The sequence below is a fragment of the Malania oleifera genome, chromosome 11 (assembly GCF_029873635.1).
Source record: "Malania oleifera isolate guangnan ecotype guangnan chromosome 11, ASM2987363v1, whole genome shotgun sequence".
Classification (NCBI taxonomy): Eukaryota; Viridiplantae; Streptophyta; class Magnoliopsida; order Santalales; family Ximeniaceae; genus Malania; species Malania oleifera.
In genome coordinates this window covers 38,358,636-38,375,550 of record NC_080427.1, presented here as the reverse complement: position 1 = coordinate 38,375,550, position 16,915 = coordinate 38,358,636, and the positions used below count along the sequence as shown (strand labels likewise).

The 16,915-nt window shown below is 36.0% G+C and overlaps 1 protein-coding gene across 3 annotated transcripts; it reads right to left on the bottom strand.

Annotated features, from left to right (window-relative positions):
* Positions 1-530: 530 nt before the first annotated feature.
* LOC131167643 (1-acyl-sn-glycerol-3-phosphate acyltransferase 2) lies at positions 531-16,616 on the bottom strand. 3 transcript variants are annotated; one of them, XM_058126440.1, is made up of 12 exons: positions 16,276-16,482; positions 15,821-15,943; positions 10,462-10,501; positions 10,270-10,343; positions 9,980-10,039; positions 8,308-8,385; positions 8,025-8,183; positions 1,899-2,024; positions 1,567-1,659; positions 1,256-1,339; positions 776-1,028; positions 531-671 (listed from the first exon to the last, which is right to left on the bottom strand). In XM_058126440.1, the coding sequence occupies exons 1-11, from the start codon at positions 16,354-16,356 to the stop codon at positions 786-788; spliced, it is 1,161 nt and encodes a 386-aa protein (XP_057982423.1). In that variant the 5' UTR covers positions 16,357-16,482; the 3' UTR covers positions 531-671; positions 776-785. The 3 variants fall into 3 exon arrangements, with proteins under 3 accessions (XP_057982423.1, XP_057982422.1, XP_057982424.1); XM_058126439.1 differs by having other exon boundaries at positions 531-1,028; positions 16,276-16,616; XM_058126441.1 differs by lacking the exon at positions 8,025-8,183 and having other exon boundaries at positions 16,276-16,502.
* Positions 16,617-16,915: the final 299 nt, after the last annotated feature.

Here is a 16,915-nt window from a genome sequence, read left to right as displayed (position 1 = left end):
AGCTAATCCTATGTTTGAATAACTTTTGGATTTAAATTTGTATTGAATTTTCATAAAATGTAATATAAAATTATATTAAAATTTATCCAAATTTAAATTTACGATCTGAAATGCATGCACCCAAATGCAGATCATACTTGGTGCAACTAAAATACGAGACTCAACAAGCTACAATGAGGGCTTTTAGCCTATGCATATGGGCAAGGTTATTAAGTTGTTCCCTTGATCAACATAGGCTAATGCATCTTTTATGCATAAAAACCGAAAGGTAAAATTTACACAACCTGATTATGTCCGCTCTACATGGCAAAACAAACACGAGATCAGATAAATTGTCATAACAAGTCCATCCTGCCAAGTCCAACAAAACCTTAGCTTGCAAGACAAATACATCCATAAACTAAAAGTACACCCAAACAATGTTGAAGTGAGAAAAAAAATCAAAGGGCTGAATAGGGGATGGGATTAAAAATAAAAATAAAAAAAGAAAAAAAGCATGCCACAACAGCACCACACTTGCACAACTAAAATGTCAAATGAAAGAATAAAAGGCTAACCAGTTAATGCATTTGAAAAATTTGCACAACTAAATGGGGTGGATGAAAACTATGACAGCAGCGGAACCACCCCAATTCCACCATTGCAACTCAAAAGTGCACAAGCTATACAGCCTGCAAGCCGCAACAGAATTTATAACACATTAAACTAGGTGAAAAAAAGGGGAATATGACAAAGCACACATGTTACACTATCACTACTTCGTAGTAAAACAGACCTCGAGGTACTTAATGCTTCTTGCTCTGTCCCGTCTTCGACAGCCCTTCTCCATTTCTGGATTTTGTAGGGGCAACCTTGGGATTGGTCGAATGCTCTGACTGGGAGGATACAATAAGGATGTGCATGAAGAATGTAACAATTCCCAAGCCAACTGCTGAGAAGGTTATGCCCTTCCAAGAGGACAGAAGTGAAGACCACTGAAGGAATTTTAGAGCTCCCAAAGTAAGCACACATGACCAGAAGATTACAACCTATTCCCAAAACATAATAGGCTTTCATTAGCTCACAGACCACTTCTTTCCTCCAGACATTGGAAAAATAAAAGGCTACGCTACATGAATGCATGCATCACACATCTCTGCTTCTATCCAATCCTGTTCCCTGTGGGGAAGGACAAAGGCAGGGGTGCATGTACATGCATAAGAAGGTTTCCTTGTTTCTTTTTCCTTTTTTTGGGTGTGAGATAGGTTTGGTTTACCAAGAGTGACTTGATTGGCCGTCCAATGTCATGTTCTTGGTCATCAAAGGTGCCCTCAGCTGCATGTTTGTCCAATAATTCATCCTGGTAAGCCAAAAAGAAGCAGCATGACAATCAGAACAGTGAAACCAGTGCAAGAATCGCAGAGAAAACAAGATCAATCAATCAACCAACCATAGATGCATCAAAACATGAAGCCACTAATTTTAATTTTTCTGTTTTTCCTTTGAAGGCCAACCATTCCAAATAAGCAACTTAATGTTACTTCATAAGCACAGAACAGCAAACAACTCGAATAGAACAGCACACACCTTGGCTACAAATATATCCCTACACCATTGTGCAACAGCATCTTCAGTTTCTGGCAGTTCCTTCATCAAATGACGCTTGATGTGCACATGCACCTGCAATATTTTTATAAGTAAATCTTCTATATATATATATATATGAAATTTGATAATGTAAGAATGCCACTATACAACCATTACCCAATTTAATCACATTAACTTTCATGATACACAATTAACAACATAAATTTTCAAAGGAACAATATGGAACTTTGAGAGTGATGGTTCATTATTGTAATTAAGAATGCAAACCACTTAATTCAACAGCTTCAAATTCTCATGTTTTGTTGGCTTACCACAGAAGGTTGCCCCTTGAGGAGTCTCAGCATTGTAGGAGCAGGCTCAGTTCTAGGAATAGCCACCGTTGAATCATAAATAGCTGGAACAAATGTGCGCATATGACTTACAGCCGAAACAAATCCCTGAAGACAACATAGTATAAAGACATAATTTCTCATCAAACCTACAGTTCCAAGTTGCATAGTCCAAAAATATGGAGGGGTGTACACTGTACGCAAGCAATGTAAAAAAGGAAGTCAGAACTATCAAAAACCCCATATCTAATGGCACTCCATCACATATCACAAAATAATGGGGGTCAGCCACAACTCCATTCACTGTATAACCCACAAAAACATAGAAAAAGAAAAGAACATGGAACTTGCAATAGTGCAATTGAGGGTTGTTTATAACAATTACTAGGACTATTTACACATAATAAGACAGCACATCTGACTAAAGATTCAACTGCCTAACATGGATGCAAAATGATCAGAAACCTAATGAATACAAGAGGAAATTCAGGCTCAGTCAGACATCAGATCAAATTGCATTTCTCCAGATCGTTGCAATTCATTCTCTGGCTCATCAGCTAGACTTGCTAGGAGGATTTCTTGTTCTCCTTTTTGTACATTATTTCTTTTTGAATGAAATCTCCTGTTTTTATTTTAAAAGAATCTGTACCCTAACAAACCTGTATGTATGACTAACTTGTCAAGAAAATCTTCTCTACAACCTAAATTCCCAATCATTCCAACAAAACCAGAGTTTGAGAATATACGAAATCAATTAAATTTGAACTGGTACTGCGGTATCAACAAGTTCAAGATCAAAGTTCCTACAAGAATAAATCCTCAGAAAGTAACAAACTAAACTTCATTAAATCCCTACAAGATTCTTCTATGCTTGAATCCTCCATGATGCTTGACTATTCCAATTTCTGACATTTCCTTCTTTCTTTTACAGGGATAAGTACCTATAATTATTACAGTTGCTATTATAATCTTTCTGAAACTGTCCAAAATTTATTTAAAATTTACATGGGATTAAAGAAGCTTTAGTAGCTGCTATAACCAGATAAATATCAACTATTAAATTAATTACAAAAAAAAAAAAAATGCTTCTCAGGGGAAAAAACGAAACAAGAGAAAAAAAAAACCTATTGATGACTCAAGCACGAGAGTAACTGAATACAACATCCCCAAATACCTAAATGATTGTGGCCGTTGTATTTACAACTGCTACTAGTAATCATGTATTACTACCAAATGCTAGTGAGCATCTGCTAGTGAAGGTATTGTAGTCATTCTGATCTCAAATATCATGTACTACTACCATATGTTAGTGAGCTTCTGTTAGTGAAGGTATGGTTGTCATTCTGATGTAGATGTGATACAATGATATCTTATAAACAAAATGGGAGACCTATTGTTGATTTGTAGGTTCCCCGCTTACTAAAATTCTTTGACATGGTATACAACCATGGTCCCTAGAGGTAAAACCCTACAGAACCACCACCACCATCAAACAAACCCTAAACCCCTCAGCCATCTGCCCATATATCATCCTAGGAGGGCTATCTGCATCTCAGCAAAACCAGACCACCATCTGACTCACTGGACGATCATCTGATGGCATTGCCAGATCAGATGACAACCTCTTGTCAGTTAATTGCAAAACCAACACCGCAGGAAATGACAGACAATGCCAATGTACTATCCCCTGAAAACTTGTCGCCAGAAGCCATCCCATGTTCCAATTGCAAACCAGCAGCTCCGACACCACTCACCAGCCTGTATGGCTCTGTTGTTGATTCCTGTTTCTGCTCAGATTCAGTTCATCATGGTTCATATAAGCCATGATATCAGGTTGATTACCACATCAGGTAGCCCAAAGTTCCAGCCTTATAGCTGTCCACTCGCATTCAGATCCAGTACCATCTACCAGTGACTGTCATGGCAGCTTCTATGCCATCTTGCTGGGGGTATCAAGATGGTGCGCTGCATGCTTTGTTGTTAGTCTTCTTGTCCATGACCTGACCCATGGGTGTGACTATCTTGTTTGCTGTTGCTCTTGAATTTGTGTTCTTCGGGATGGAATCCATGAATCCCACAGAAGTATGTTCCCTCATCACTGCCACAGACTAGTACAGAAAAATGGAATGGAAGTAACTACTTGCAGTGGTCTAAGGCAGTAAAGATTTATTTAACGAACCTAGGCAAGTATGAACAGCTCTTTTAGCATGGGCATGGTGATTACAAGCAGGAGGAGGTAACGATTCATGAATATGCATTGATTGTCTAGTCGCAGTGGAATTCAATGGAACCCATACTGTGTATGCACCTTGTTCACTTTGCATTCCTTGAGATGGAGACCATGAAACCCCCAAAAGTTATGTTCCCTCATAATTGTCATACTACAGAAAAAGTTCAGTGGAAATAACTACTTGCAGTGGTCTAAGGCTGTAAAGAATTATTTAACAAGCCTAGGCAAGTCTGAAAAATTCGTTTAGCGTGGACACAGTGATGAGAAGCAAAAGGAGGTATGAGTTCAAGCATATCCCTTGATTGTCTAGTTGGTGTGGAATATGATGGAAACCAGATTGCACATATGTGTATTCATCTTGATGTGCATAAGGAGATCCAGGACAATGTCAAACTTCTGTGTTCCATTAATCTGACCAGCATGTAATATCTCTCCCTCAAGTACTTCCAACTACAACAAGGGGATAGGAATATCACTGGATACTTTGCTGAGACGAAACCAATGAGCTCATTATCACTGTGACAACCAATGTTAGTGAGATGCAAAAGCAAAGGGAACAAATCATAGTTCTTAAGGTCTCAATGGGCTTGAAACCCAAGTTTAAGCCAGTCAAGTCCCAGATTTTTGGCAGTGCAGAGTTCTGTTGGGGTTTGTTCTCATGTAGTTTCTTCCTCCTCTAGCACTCATCCCTCAGATCCTACTGTGGGCTTCTCAAAATTCTGGTTCTGAGAGATATGCATTTGTCACTCAGGGTGGTCCAAGCAACCTGCTTGGCAGTCGTAGAAGTTACAAGGACGGTTCAGGAAACCATGGTAGTAGAGATGAGCGCATTAGAGGTACCCCACACAAATGTATCATTGCAGACAGGGCGGTCATACAATTTACCTATGTTGGAATCTCCATGGTAAGACCCCATGCATTGCTAATACAGCAACCACAGACTCTACCCTTGCTAGCTTAGTTATTGGAGAGCAGTGCAATGTATCTGTAATAGAGGAAGAGTATTCTAAGTTCCTACTGTATTAATCATCACAACAAGCATTTTTTCTATTGCATTTCTTGCCCAAATAGATAATTCTAGAGCTTGTTTGTTGACCAATAACCAGTACCTCTTGCTCTAGACATTGGACCATAGACAATGTTAGTACTAACCATATGACATGTACAACTAATCTCTTTTCAACACTTTATTACCTTGTGTACTCTTGTCAATGGGTCAACTAGTGCAGCTAGGGTATCAGGATAGAAAACCCTACTTCCTCTGCCTTGCTTTTCCAATATTCCCCTTTACTCTTACATTTGTTAGCAAGATTAGAAAATCACTAACTGTTCCATCACCTGCTTCTCAAATTCTTTCATAATTCAAAATTTGAAGGCGAGGAAGATGATAGGCCGGGGACATGTGGACTTTACTATTTTTAGCCAATATTATCTTCTACCAACCACTACTGCAGCCACATGCACACTGCTTCAAATCCATTGTCATTTCAGTCATCTCTCTTTGAAGAAATTGATTCCAACTTTGAGTTACACATCTACTTTAGAGAGTGAATGATGTTAGTTGGGAAGGCATGACTGTGTTTCTTTTGCTTCCCAAGTCAATAATCAGCCTGTCAGCCCCTTCTTTTATGTTAGCCTATGTTTGGACTCCTACTGTGTCCTTTCAAAGTTGGGTTTTCACTATTTTGTCACATTTGTAGATGACTACCTTAAGGATGACTTGGCCTTATCCTATGAAAGAATGTTCTAAGTTATTTACGATATTTTGTGCTTTCTGTTCTGAAATCAAAACTTAGTTTAAATTTGCTACCTATATGGCCACCTTTAGAATGATTCAACAGTCATCTTGTTCCCACATTCCAAAACAAAGTGGAGTTGCAGAAAGGAAAAATAAATATTCATTAAGTCACTCATACTTGATCGCATCATATGAATTTAACCAGAAGTGTTTTGGAGTGACATTGCGTGCTGCTTGTTCTCTTATCCGTTGAACGTTATTCACTGTCTTCGGCAGTAAAATGCCCTATTGTTCTATTCCATGATCTATAGTATTCTCATTACTTCCCCATATATTTGAATGTGTCCTTTTTTTATTTTTGGTTAGCATTGATTGTGTGTTGTTTGTTCATTAGTTAACTTCAAGAGTTGATAATTAGACCCTTGCACTCTTTAAGTGTATTTTCTGGGTCATTCTACAGGTTTTGCTACTACCGTCCTACTTTGCATCATTTCTTAATCTCTGTTGATGTTACTGTCTTTGAGTCAACTCCTTATTCCTCTTGACTCCTTGAGCCCTATATCTAAATGATCCCTCCCATTGCCCCATTTTTTTCCTAATTTGTGCCTATTTTCTCTGCCTAGTCATCCTCCCAAGTCTTCAACCTCGTAAGTCATTTGCGACATCCAGATGTAATAATTTTGTAAGTGTCTGCACGACCAAGGCTCAAGGTAAAAGAGAACCCTACACGTTCAAGTGTTTCGCCTCAGCTCTCGTGTACTGATCCTGACTCGCATGACATTGACCTTCCTATTGCTCTTCAGAAAGGCAAGCGTGCCTAACTTTGTCTACTATAATTTTCTGGCTTGTTTTACTACTTATCTCCTCTATCTCTCTTCCCAAGTCTATATCTGGATCCTTGTTCCATGCTGCATGGATAGCTGCAATGAATGAAGAGAAGCATGCCTTGCACAAGAAAACGATACTTGGGAGCTTGTACCATTTTGTGCAGATAAATCTATGGCTGGGTGTCGATGGGCATATAAAATTATTGCACACTTGATGGCAAAACTCATAGCAAAATAGCAAAATGGTATAGGTGTATGGTTGGGACTAGTTAGACACATTCTCTGTAGTTGCTAAGCTTATAACAGTTCGACTCTACTCTCTTTATCTCCTTAACTACTACCTATCATTAGCCTTTTGCATCAGCTGGATGTCAAAAATGATTTCCTACATGGTGATCTTCAGGAGGAAATATATATGGAGCATCCACCAGGGTTTGTCACTCATGGGGAGGGTGAATTGGTGTGCTGACTTGAATAATCTTCGTAAGGCCTGAAGCAATCCCCTAAACCATGCAATGGTGATTGAGTTTGGTATTGAGAGAAGTGCAGTAGACTAATCTACCTCAGCAAGTACAATTTTACTGGTTGCGTATGTGAATGTACTCAATAGTGATGGCCATCAGGGTATCCAATATCTAAAGCAAATTTTGCAGACACAATTTGAGACCTGTCAGAATGAGGTATATCAATCTCATACAGTGATTATATCAATCTAGGTATCTCAATCTCACACAGTGATTATATCAATCTTGTATAGTGATTAGGGACTATCATGTCACTGACCAAGTAGGTTCTAGACCTATTGGATGAGACTTGTGATCCAAACTTGTTCATACACCTACAGATCACACTAAATTACTACCAGATGTGGATGGCTTGTTGGCTGATCCTGCACAACACTAGAGTTTTGTTGGAAAGTTAAAATATGTCATAGTCACTCGGCCAAACATATTGTTTGCAGTGAGTGTTGGCTCAGCCAAACATTCCTTGATTCTCCCCAAACAAACCACTAGGATGTTGGGAGAGGGTCTTTTGTATCAGGTCCAGGGTCATCATCGTGTTCAGGGATCCACAGATGCACATTGAGCTGGATCATCTTTCAACAGAAGATCAATAGTACTGTGTGTTTGCCGGAGGCAACTTACTGTCTTGGAAAAGTAAAAAGCAGACTATGATTGCACAGTCAAGTGCAAAGTCTGAGTATAAAGATATGGTCTGTACCTAGTTGGGCAAAAAAATTGGAAGCAACATAAAATTGCACATTTTCTTAAGCTAGAGTCCTCTGTTTTATTAGTGCAACGAAAAAATTGAACCTTAGTACGAGGAATCAAAACATTTCTTGGTAAAGGCAACCCTGTGGAAGTTGCATATTCTTGAGCTGCTAAAAGTTTTGCCTGCGTGAAGCGAGTTCCCTCTACAAAAAGAGCTAACCAAAAAGGCCGAGGGAAATCCTTCAGCTGTTGAAGACCTGACTGCAGACATAATCCAAGAAAATCCCAATGAGAACAGCAAGGGCATTTCAAAAGCAAGCATACAGAAAAACATACCATACACATACATTTATACATATTTAGAAATAAATTTTTATACTCATACCTTTAATGTATTTTCATCTTTGGCCCAACTTCTTTCCAGAAAAAGATACTCAGAAAACCACATCGACCAGCCATACACCTACGTAGAGGACATAAAAGTCACTCTCCCATAACAGGTGTGCATATTTGAGTCTCAAGTGTGGCCATGTCATGCAAAAGAAGATAAAGTTGACAGCCCCCTTCAAGGCCCAATTTGGCGCAACCATAACTGGGAAAAAACCTTTATGGCTACTATTAAATACCACTTGACCACAAAAGAATAAGCTCGTGCATATTCAAAAATTATTTATTTAATCAAATCTCCAACACCCTGCCGTCCCAATCAACTTAGGCTTTTCAAGCAAAGTAGTACCTTAACAAGTTAAAAATCATGATTTTCTGAAAATTTTAGGTTGAGTCTTTAAAACCCAGTATTGGTAAAAAAATAATTGTTGCCTTCCACTTCTGTATCAGTTTTGAACTTCTAGGTTGGAATTTTATTTTAGGCTGTACACACTACGGATGCTAGAGGGAATAGCATGTGAGAGGCTGCTTGATGTACATTGTTAGCCCGTTTTCAGCTTTTAGATCAAGCAGTTGCTTAATAGTGACCTTTATGTAAATATAAAGGGGCTAAGCACTTTAAAGAAATAATAAATAAGGCAGAACAAATGAGAGTATTCTGCAGAACATGATATCAAACCATGAATAAACATATCCAACTCACAAGACAATGGATACAATTGAGGCTAAACCTTTGTAATCATTTCAAATATCCTAATTAAGAATCATGATACTATTCTTTTCTTTTTATTTTTCAAAATTTTTTTACAACAATATTTTTTTTTCTTTTTATATAAACAACTATTACTAAAAGGCATCAAAATGGGGGCAAAACACATGTACAAATGGCACTAAACAATATTTGATGATATTAAATGAGATACAGTGGCCAGTTTTTACATGCAAAGTGGAACCTGTTGAAAATTATTTTATTTTTTTAAATCATGACCAAGGAAATATTGTAATAATTGTAATAACAATTGAAAACCAAACATATTCAGCTGGAAAATCATAACTGAACTCTGAATTTTTTCCAAGCTAAACAATTTTATCAATCTACGCCTAAGTTCAAGCTGTTAAGGCTTGAATCACTTGATATATATTATTGGCCCACAAATAACAGCTTAAGCTTTTAGGTAAGGTGATAATCTAACATGGTATCAGAGTTCTAGTTGCCAGGAGGTCCTCGGTTCTAGTCTTGTTGCCCACATTTATTATTTGTTTGTTAAGAATTATTTTATATTCCCTGTAATGTGTTTGTTTATCTCTCCACATGCAATTGGACTGCACGTGCGGGAGTGTTAAGGTTTGATCTATATTATTGGCCCACAAACTAATAGCTTAAACTTTAAGGTAAAGTGGTAATCTAACACATGCCAACATTAAAGTTGCTTCACAAACTGTTATGGATTCCCAATGACTTGAAATATTGTATGGAATCCTAAATTCCATAACCTCGTTAACTGCACAGGTAGTTCAGTGCAAAAATTGAAATCGCATCTGAATCTCAGCAGATAAAATAAATTGTTCTACAAAAGTATTAAGCTCGAAATATACATAATATGAATTAATTTATATGGCTAAAAAACTCCATCTCAGTGACTTCAGAATACGTTGAGTTAGCAACTTACCGGAAGGAATTTCAATGATTTCTTCATTACAGCTAATGCGTTGCCAAGGCAAGCTGACCGCTGTTTAAAGTAGATTCAACTAACCATCAGGAAATGCCAACATTAACATAAACCAAAGATGACACTAAATACCAAATCACTAATCTGGCAGTAACAAATTTCTCATATGACATTCATCTGAATTAAGAAGTATATCTATCACTATGATGGCTTATCATCCCTCCACATATGTACGACTGTAAGTATGAGAGCACTAGTACTTGTTAATTTGCAGTATATAAGATCATCACCTCAGCCAAAACCCATCCAACAAGCCAGTCAATGTCACTTTTGTGATTGCATATGAGAAGTGCATGTTCTTTACCTGAAATTTTAACAAATTTAGTGGATATAAACCTGTTCAGCAGATTCAAGCAAAGGAGAATCTGTCTTCTATCCAATACAAAGCAACACCCACCACTAAAAAAAGGATTTGGTCTTACCCATTAATCGGAAGGTTTCGGGATCTGTGAAAAGTTTGACCTGCAACCAGAAAATTTTCACGAACCAAGACTCAAGTTTGAAGACAGCACATATACTGAACCATAAAAAATATATCAAAAGCAATTCCTTGCATTTTAGTAGACTGATGGAACAGTTTCTCTATTGGTGTTGCTATTTGCCATATAGATGACCCAGGTAATACAAGAAATTAATCTACAAGAGAGAAGGGGAAAATGCAAAAGACACTTATAAAGAGAGCGCTATCAGCTTCTTAGGATACAGACACAAGGGTGAGTGCACTAGGTCCTCAAAGAAAGAAATAAGCCAAAGCAACAATGAAAATTGATGAAATCATGGGATGCAGTTTGACAGACGAGGCCAAAGCTCTGTAATTATATTTTTCATTAGAATTTTTCAGCCATTGTAATTTTTTTTCAAGTATTTTTTAAGTAGCATTTTATCAGGTCATAAGTTAACAGATTCTAAGATTTAATAATGATGAAGGAACTCTAGTTTTATTTGGTTTCCACATATTCATTTTTCTCGATTCCTAAACATGGCATGTCTTTTAAACATCACTATTACAGAATTGAGGCTCAAGGTGGGATTAGTAGGATTGAAGGTTGTATTCAGTTTCCGTTAAAATTTGAAATTTGTCCGCAAGGTTGACATAAATAAGTTGAAGTGTCCCACCAAGCCCATGGGGCAAAAATGAAACATAAAATCAGACTATAAGCGGAGGTACATGAGCCTCATACAGTAATTTAAGGTCAATCTTCCAAAAAAATCCATACCACCGGAAGCTTTATTCCTATATAATAACTGATGTGCATTTTCCAACATTTTTAATATTTTTGGCGAGGAAAACAATATAACAATTGAATCAAATTTTAAACCCAAAAAAAAAGGCTCACAATTTCTAAGAATTATTAATACAAAAGCACAACTCTAAGCAATTGCTGATCATCAATCTTCTTCTATTGACCCATGGTATATGATTTCACAAAACCCTTCCCCCCTCCTCACCCCAGAAAAAAAAAATAGTAACAATAACAATAATGACATCTTTGCTCTGTTCTTCCACATGGAAGAAGATACAATTCCAAGCAACATGGAAAAATACCATACAGTATCTCTCTCAAACTGCATGTTTTTTGCCTACACAGGACAATATTGAAGATCATAAAAATAAAAACAACAACAAAAAACCGATTGGTGGTACAAAACTGTTGACCACAATCATTTAAAGGTCTCGAATTTTTTTAATTGGCATTTGATAGAATGGTTTTTACCGCAATCAAATTTAATTATTTTGACAAATTATAACCAAATGCTCACATTTTTAATGTTTTAAATATTGGTCTATGGTGCAGTTCTTAGGAACCAGCCCTTTAGGAATGTAGGCACCATTCTTTTTTTCCAATTACAGAGATGGTTATTGGCAGGGAGCTCTAAACTTAACATACATTAGCATCAAACATAAAGAGATTCCTGCCATTATACAAGCTTGCAAGATAGATACATACACAGTTTGAAACTATTGTTCCATTATTCAACTTCAAATATATTACTCACAATCAATTTTTAAAAAGGTTCAATCAAGGCTCGCCTCAAAGCAAGGCATGCCTTGAGGCTCAATCTAAAAGGCACGCCTTTTTTGTTGAGGCTAGCATTTTGGGTGTGTGATCCCTAAGTTAGAATTAATTAGAAAATTTTAACTACATGTTTGTATAAAAGAAATGTCATAATATGAGTTGATTTCTAAAACTCTTGAACCTCAACCTTTCCAAAATAAATGAGAGTTGTATCTTAGATCATGAAAATAGTTTGAACTTTGTAATAGTATAGCTATCTCATGTAATGATTTATGTCATGTATTCAAGTTAGCAATTTTTGAATGGCCAACAAGCAGTTTGCAAAGAGCATATAATTTTTCTTTTTCACATTATATTTGTGATTTTCTTTACTTTTAACATATTACGCCCCAACGCCTCACAGCTTACATTACGCCTTTGACTTTTAAGACATTGCTCACAATAATCCTTGTTTCAAAACTGATTTATCAAAAAACATCTCATTTTTCAAATTTTCTTTTTAGAATCAAATAGTTGCTAGTAGGAAAACAATTTTGGAGTTTGGAGGACTTGATGGGGTTAGAGAACACAATCCCAATCAACTTATATGAGGCCCTTTTGCGCACAGCCCGACACATCCCAAGCACTAAGGTAGTAAAATCAAGCTTGAGCTCTATTTAAACTACCAAGATCCAAGTATGCCCAATTTGGGCTGGTTGGGATATTATTCTGTCCTACACAGAACAGTGTATAACATGAGACAATGAAGACAATGAATTTTGGTGCAAGTGCATGTGTTCTAAGAAAATTAATGAAAAAGTTTAGGGAAAAGAAGAGGGACTTGCATATGATATTTATTGACCTAGAGAAAGCATATGATAGGATACCTAGGGAAGTTCTATGGTGGGTTTTAGAAAAAAAGGGTGTATGTAAAAGGTATACTGATGTTATTAAGGATATGAACGATGGATTAATGACTAGTGTAAAGATTATAGATGGAGAAACTAGAGAATTTCCAATCACCATAGGTGTACATCAAGGATTTGCATTAAGTCTTCATCTTTTTGCTTTAGTGATAGACCAACTGACTAAGAGTATTCAAAAGGAGGTTCCATGGTGTATGCTATTTGCAGATGATATTGTATTAATTGATGAAACTAGGGACGAAGAAGAGACTGAGTTAGAATTTGGAATCTAGAGATAAGTAGAAATAAGAAAAAATATATGAAATGTAATTTTAGTAATGATAGGAGGAATATTGGAGACAAAATTAAACTTGATAATGAAGAAATAAAAAACACATATAGATTTCGATACCTTGGATCTATTATGCAAGCTGAAAGAGAAATTGAAGATGATGTAATGTATAAAGTTAAAGCAGGTTGGGTAAAATGGAGAAGTGCTTCAAGTATGCTCTGTGATCATAGAATACCCGTAAAATTAATAGGAAAGTTTTATAGGACAGCTATAAGACCAGCTATGCTATATGGATTAGAATGTTGGGCGACGAAAAAACAGAATATCCAAAAAGTAAAAGTTGGCGAAATAAGAATGCTTAGATGGATAAGTGGTATAACATTGAAAGATAAATCAAAAAATGAACATATTCGCGGTAAGTTAGGTGTAGCTCCTATAGAAGACAAGATAAAGGAGGGACAACTCAGATGATATGGACACTTGCAACGTAGGCCACATAGTGCGCCTGTGAGGAAGAGTGAGTTAGTTATTGTGGGGGGCAGTAGAAGAGGTAGGGGTAGGGGTAGACCTAAAATAACTTGAGAGGAGAGAATGAATAAGGATTTAATATCCATGAACCTGTCAAAAGAAATGGTCCATGATCGTATAAAGTGGCGAAAAAGGATTCATATAGCCGACCCCACCTAATGAGACTTAAGGCTTGATTTTGTTGTTGTTGTTGTTGCATGTGTTTGAGCTTATGCACATGTATTGCAGAGTTTAGCTGAGATAGATGGCAAAACTCCCCAAGCCCAACTGATATTGAAGTTCCATAATTTTTCCCAACCCAAGCTTTGGAAAATCATGGCCAATCTCTGCAGTTGAGTGGCTTGTCTAGGTTGCAGCCCTACTTGAAAGGTACCTTGGTTGTTAAAATTAAGATCCAGATCATAGGATTGTACAATCCTACTCTGCCAAAAGGATTCACATAAAATTGCAGATTTGCAATAGGATCTGTAGGACTGTTGTAGGATCAAGATCCAACAAAAATTTGTATTTTTAACTCTCTTGAAGCATAGAATTAGGGGCTGTTTCATATCATTCTGGGTTCTCTTTTCTATTTTCATTGCATTATAGTGAAGAAACAAGTGGAAAAAAAAAATTGTCTACACAGCTTCTTCTTTTTTTGTTCTTTTTGGTTGGTTGGTTTTGAAATGTTGTGGCAAAATTGAAAATCAGATTTTATGGTTTTAGTTCTTGTCAGTTGTCACCACGTACAATACTTTACTATCTAGAACAAATCATTTTATACACAATTTTTAAAAATAAAATAAAATAAAATAAATGGTCCATGTGAATTTAAAATATATTTAAAATATAAATATACATCAATTTCTAATTTTTTGGAAAAAAAATTCATTCAAAAAATACTTTACCACTTTTCAATTGTCACTTTTAATATAATATTTTCTAATGTGTGCCCTTTTGAATTTTCATTATTCTAATCAGATTTTTTCAACTTTCATTTGATTCAAAGACAAAAATGAACATGCATTCAGTTATGTTTTTAATTTATTTTACTTTTGGAAATATTAAACTAAACATACTCACTAGTTTTTAGTTTTTAGTTTTTGTTTTTGGATCTTAGTTTTCACTTCTATCATTTTTTTATATAGTGATGTAAACAGCCCTTTATTGTTTGTCACATACAACTTCTACTAAAAATAGACAACCCAGAAAGTGGTTTTATTTATTTAATATGAAAAAATTATGAAATCTTAATTTTATTTTGGAATAGAAATTAGTGCACCAACGCTGTTGATGATAATAATGATCTCAATGATGTTAACAAAGCAAATTATGGCTTCAATGATGGCATTAATGTGGAGAAATGAGCTTCATAGTTTGGTTTTGTTATTTATTTGCTTAAACATTTGTTTGGTTTAGGTGTTCTTGATATATAGTCAGTGTTGACTGAATTGTGTTAAAAATTATGACATGCTCCATTTTCTTAAGTATTAACTCCATTATAAATTGTTTAATGGAGCTAAGAATGCAACAATTTGAACTTTGATCTCTTTGCTACACAAGAACTCCACCCCTTGACATACTTTAGTTGTGATTCTCTAACAGTTTTGAACACTTGGTAGCCAAGTTTCTAGATGTATAGAGTCAAAAATTATGAGAACATAAAAAAAAGATGCATTTCTTTAGTCCATACTAATTTTATATGGTTAGCATCTTAACAGTCCTCAGCCTGATCTTACTAGCATGCTGACGATCATATTTAGGAATTTAATTGCTACAGCCTTGAAATGCACGTGTGCCCATAATTAACCAATAAGTGGTTGTAAGCACGGCAGTATCAACTGAAACTTAAACACAGAATGAATTACTCCACCATTACAAGGTAGATTTGACAAAGTAGAAATTTCTAATATTTCTACTAAATTTTGTTTTTTTTACTCTTAAGATGAAAAAACGTAGATGTAAGGAATAATGACCAGATAACACAATTGATATAACTCAGCACCACATACACATTCTGCTCTCGGTAGCAGAACTTACCAACGATAAAAAATGACATGTTATAAAGAATTGTTCAAACCTTAACGCCTCCCCGCCAATCAATAAGCCATACAAGCTGCAGCCACAACATTTCTACTACCGATTTATTGATTTTTCTGTAAGTATTTTTTGAGATTGGCCAAACAAGGACGAAAAGGATTGCCTGAAAAGAGGAGTCGCACAGATTAAAAGGGGCATTCATCCAACCAAACCAACATAAAAAATAACAATAACATAAAAATTAGACCCAGTTCAGTACGAAGAGGTTGAAGTTAAATTTCAGACAAGTTCACTGAAGCCAGCACTACATAATTATGCCCCCTAACGATCTACAAATTAAGATACTAATCTGCCGTATGAAAATTTTGGCAGCGAAAAGACCCAAACGTTATTGAGCATAACGGTGAGGAATTAATCAGCCTTGAGCGAACAAAGCCCTAAGAAACGAGCTGAATTGAAAGGAATCGAACCGAAACAACCCGAATCTCAGGATACCTGAACGAGATTGACGATGAGACCGGAGACGATGAAGAGCAGCCCGAGCGGCAGCACCATAGCGGCAGCTACAATCGCCATGGCCCAGCAGCAACGAGAGCGGAGGGCAAAATCGAAGAGAGAGAGAGAGAGAGAGAGAGAGAAAGAGAGCAGGAGGAAGCTGGCGGAGGGAGATTGTACTGAGAAAATGAATAGAAATATTAATTAATTGAATAAATAAATAAATAATGAGATAGAAAAACATAAAAAAATAAAAAATAAATAAAAATAAAATAAATGAATCGTGATATAGGAGTTGAGTTTGTGAGGCGCATGCATGGAGCGTTTTAAACGCCGGCTTTCGCCTTCAAGCTGCCCACCAAGAATTTATTATTTGTGGGATGGAGTTGAACTCAAATAAAATATTAAATAAAAGTATCGATAAACAAATTTTAAAATTAGAAAAACTTATTCTATTTTATTTTCAAGTGGTTGATGTCTCTTTCTTTCACTCTTTCTCTTCCTAATTTTTTCACGCTTCCTCTGAAATTTAAAAAGTATTTAAAAAATGAAAGAATTTATTTTTTGTTGTTTGATTTTAAAGAAAATTGAGAAAATTAAAATGCATAATAAATTAAGAAATAAAATTATAATTTTACAT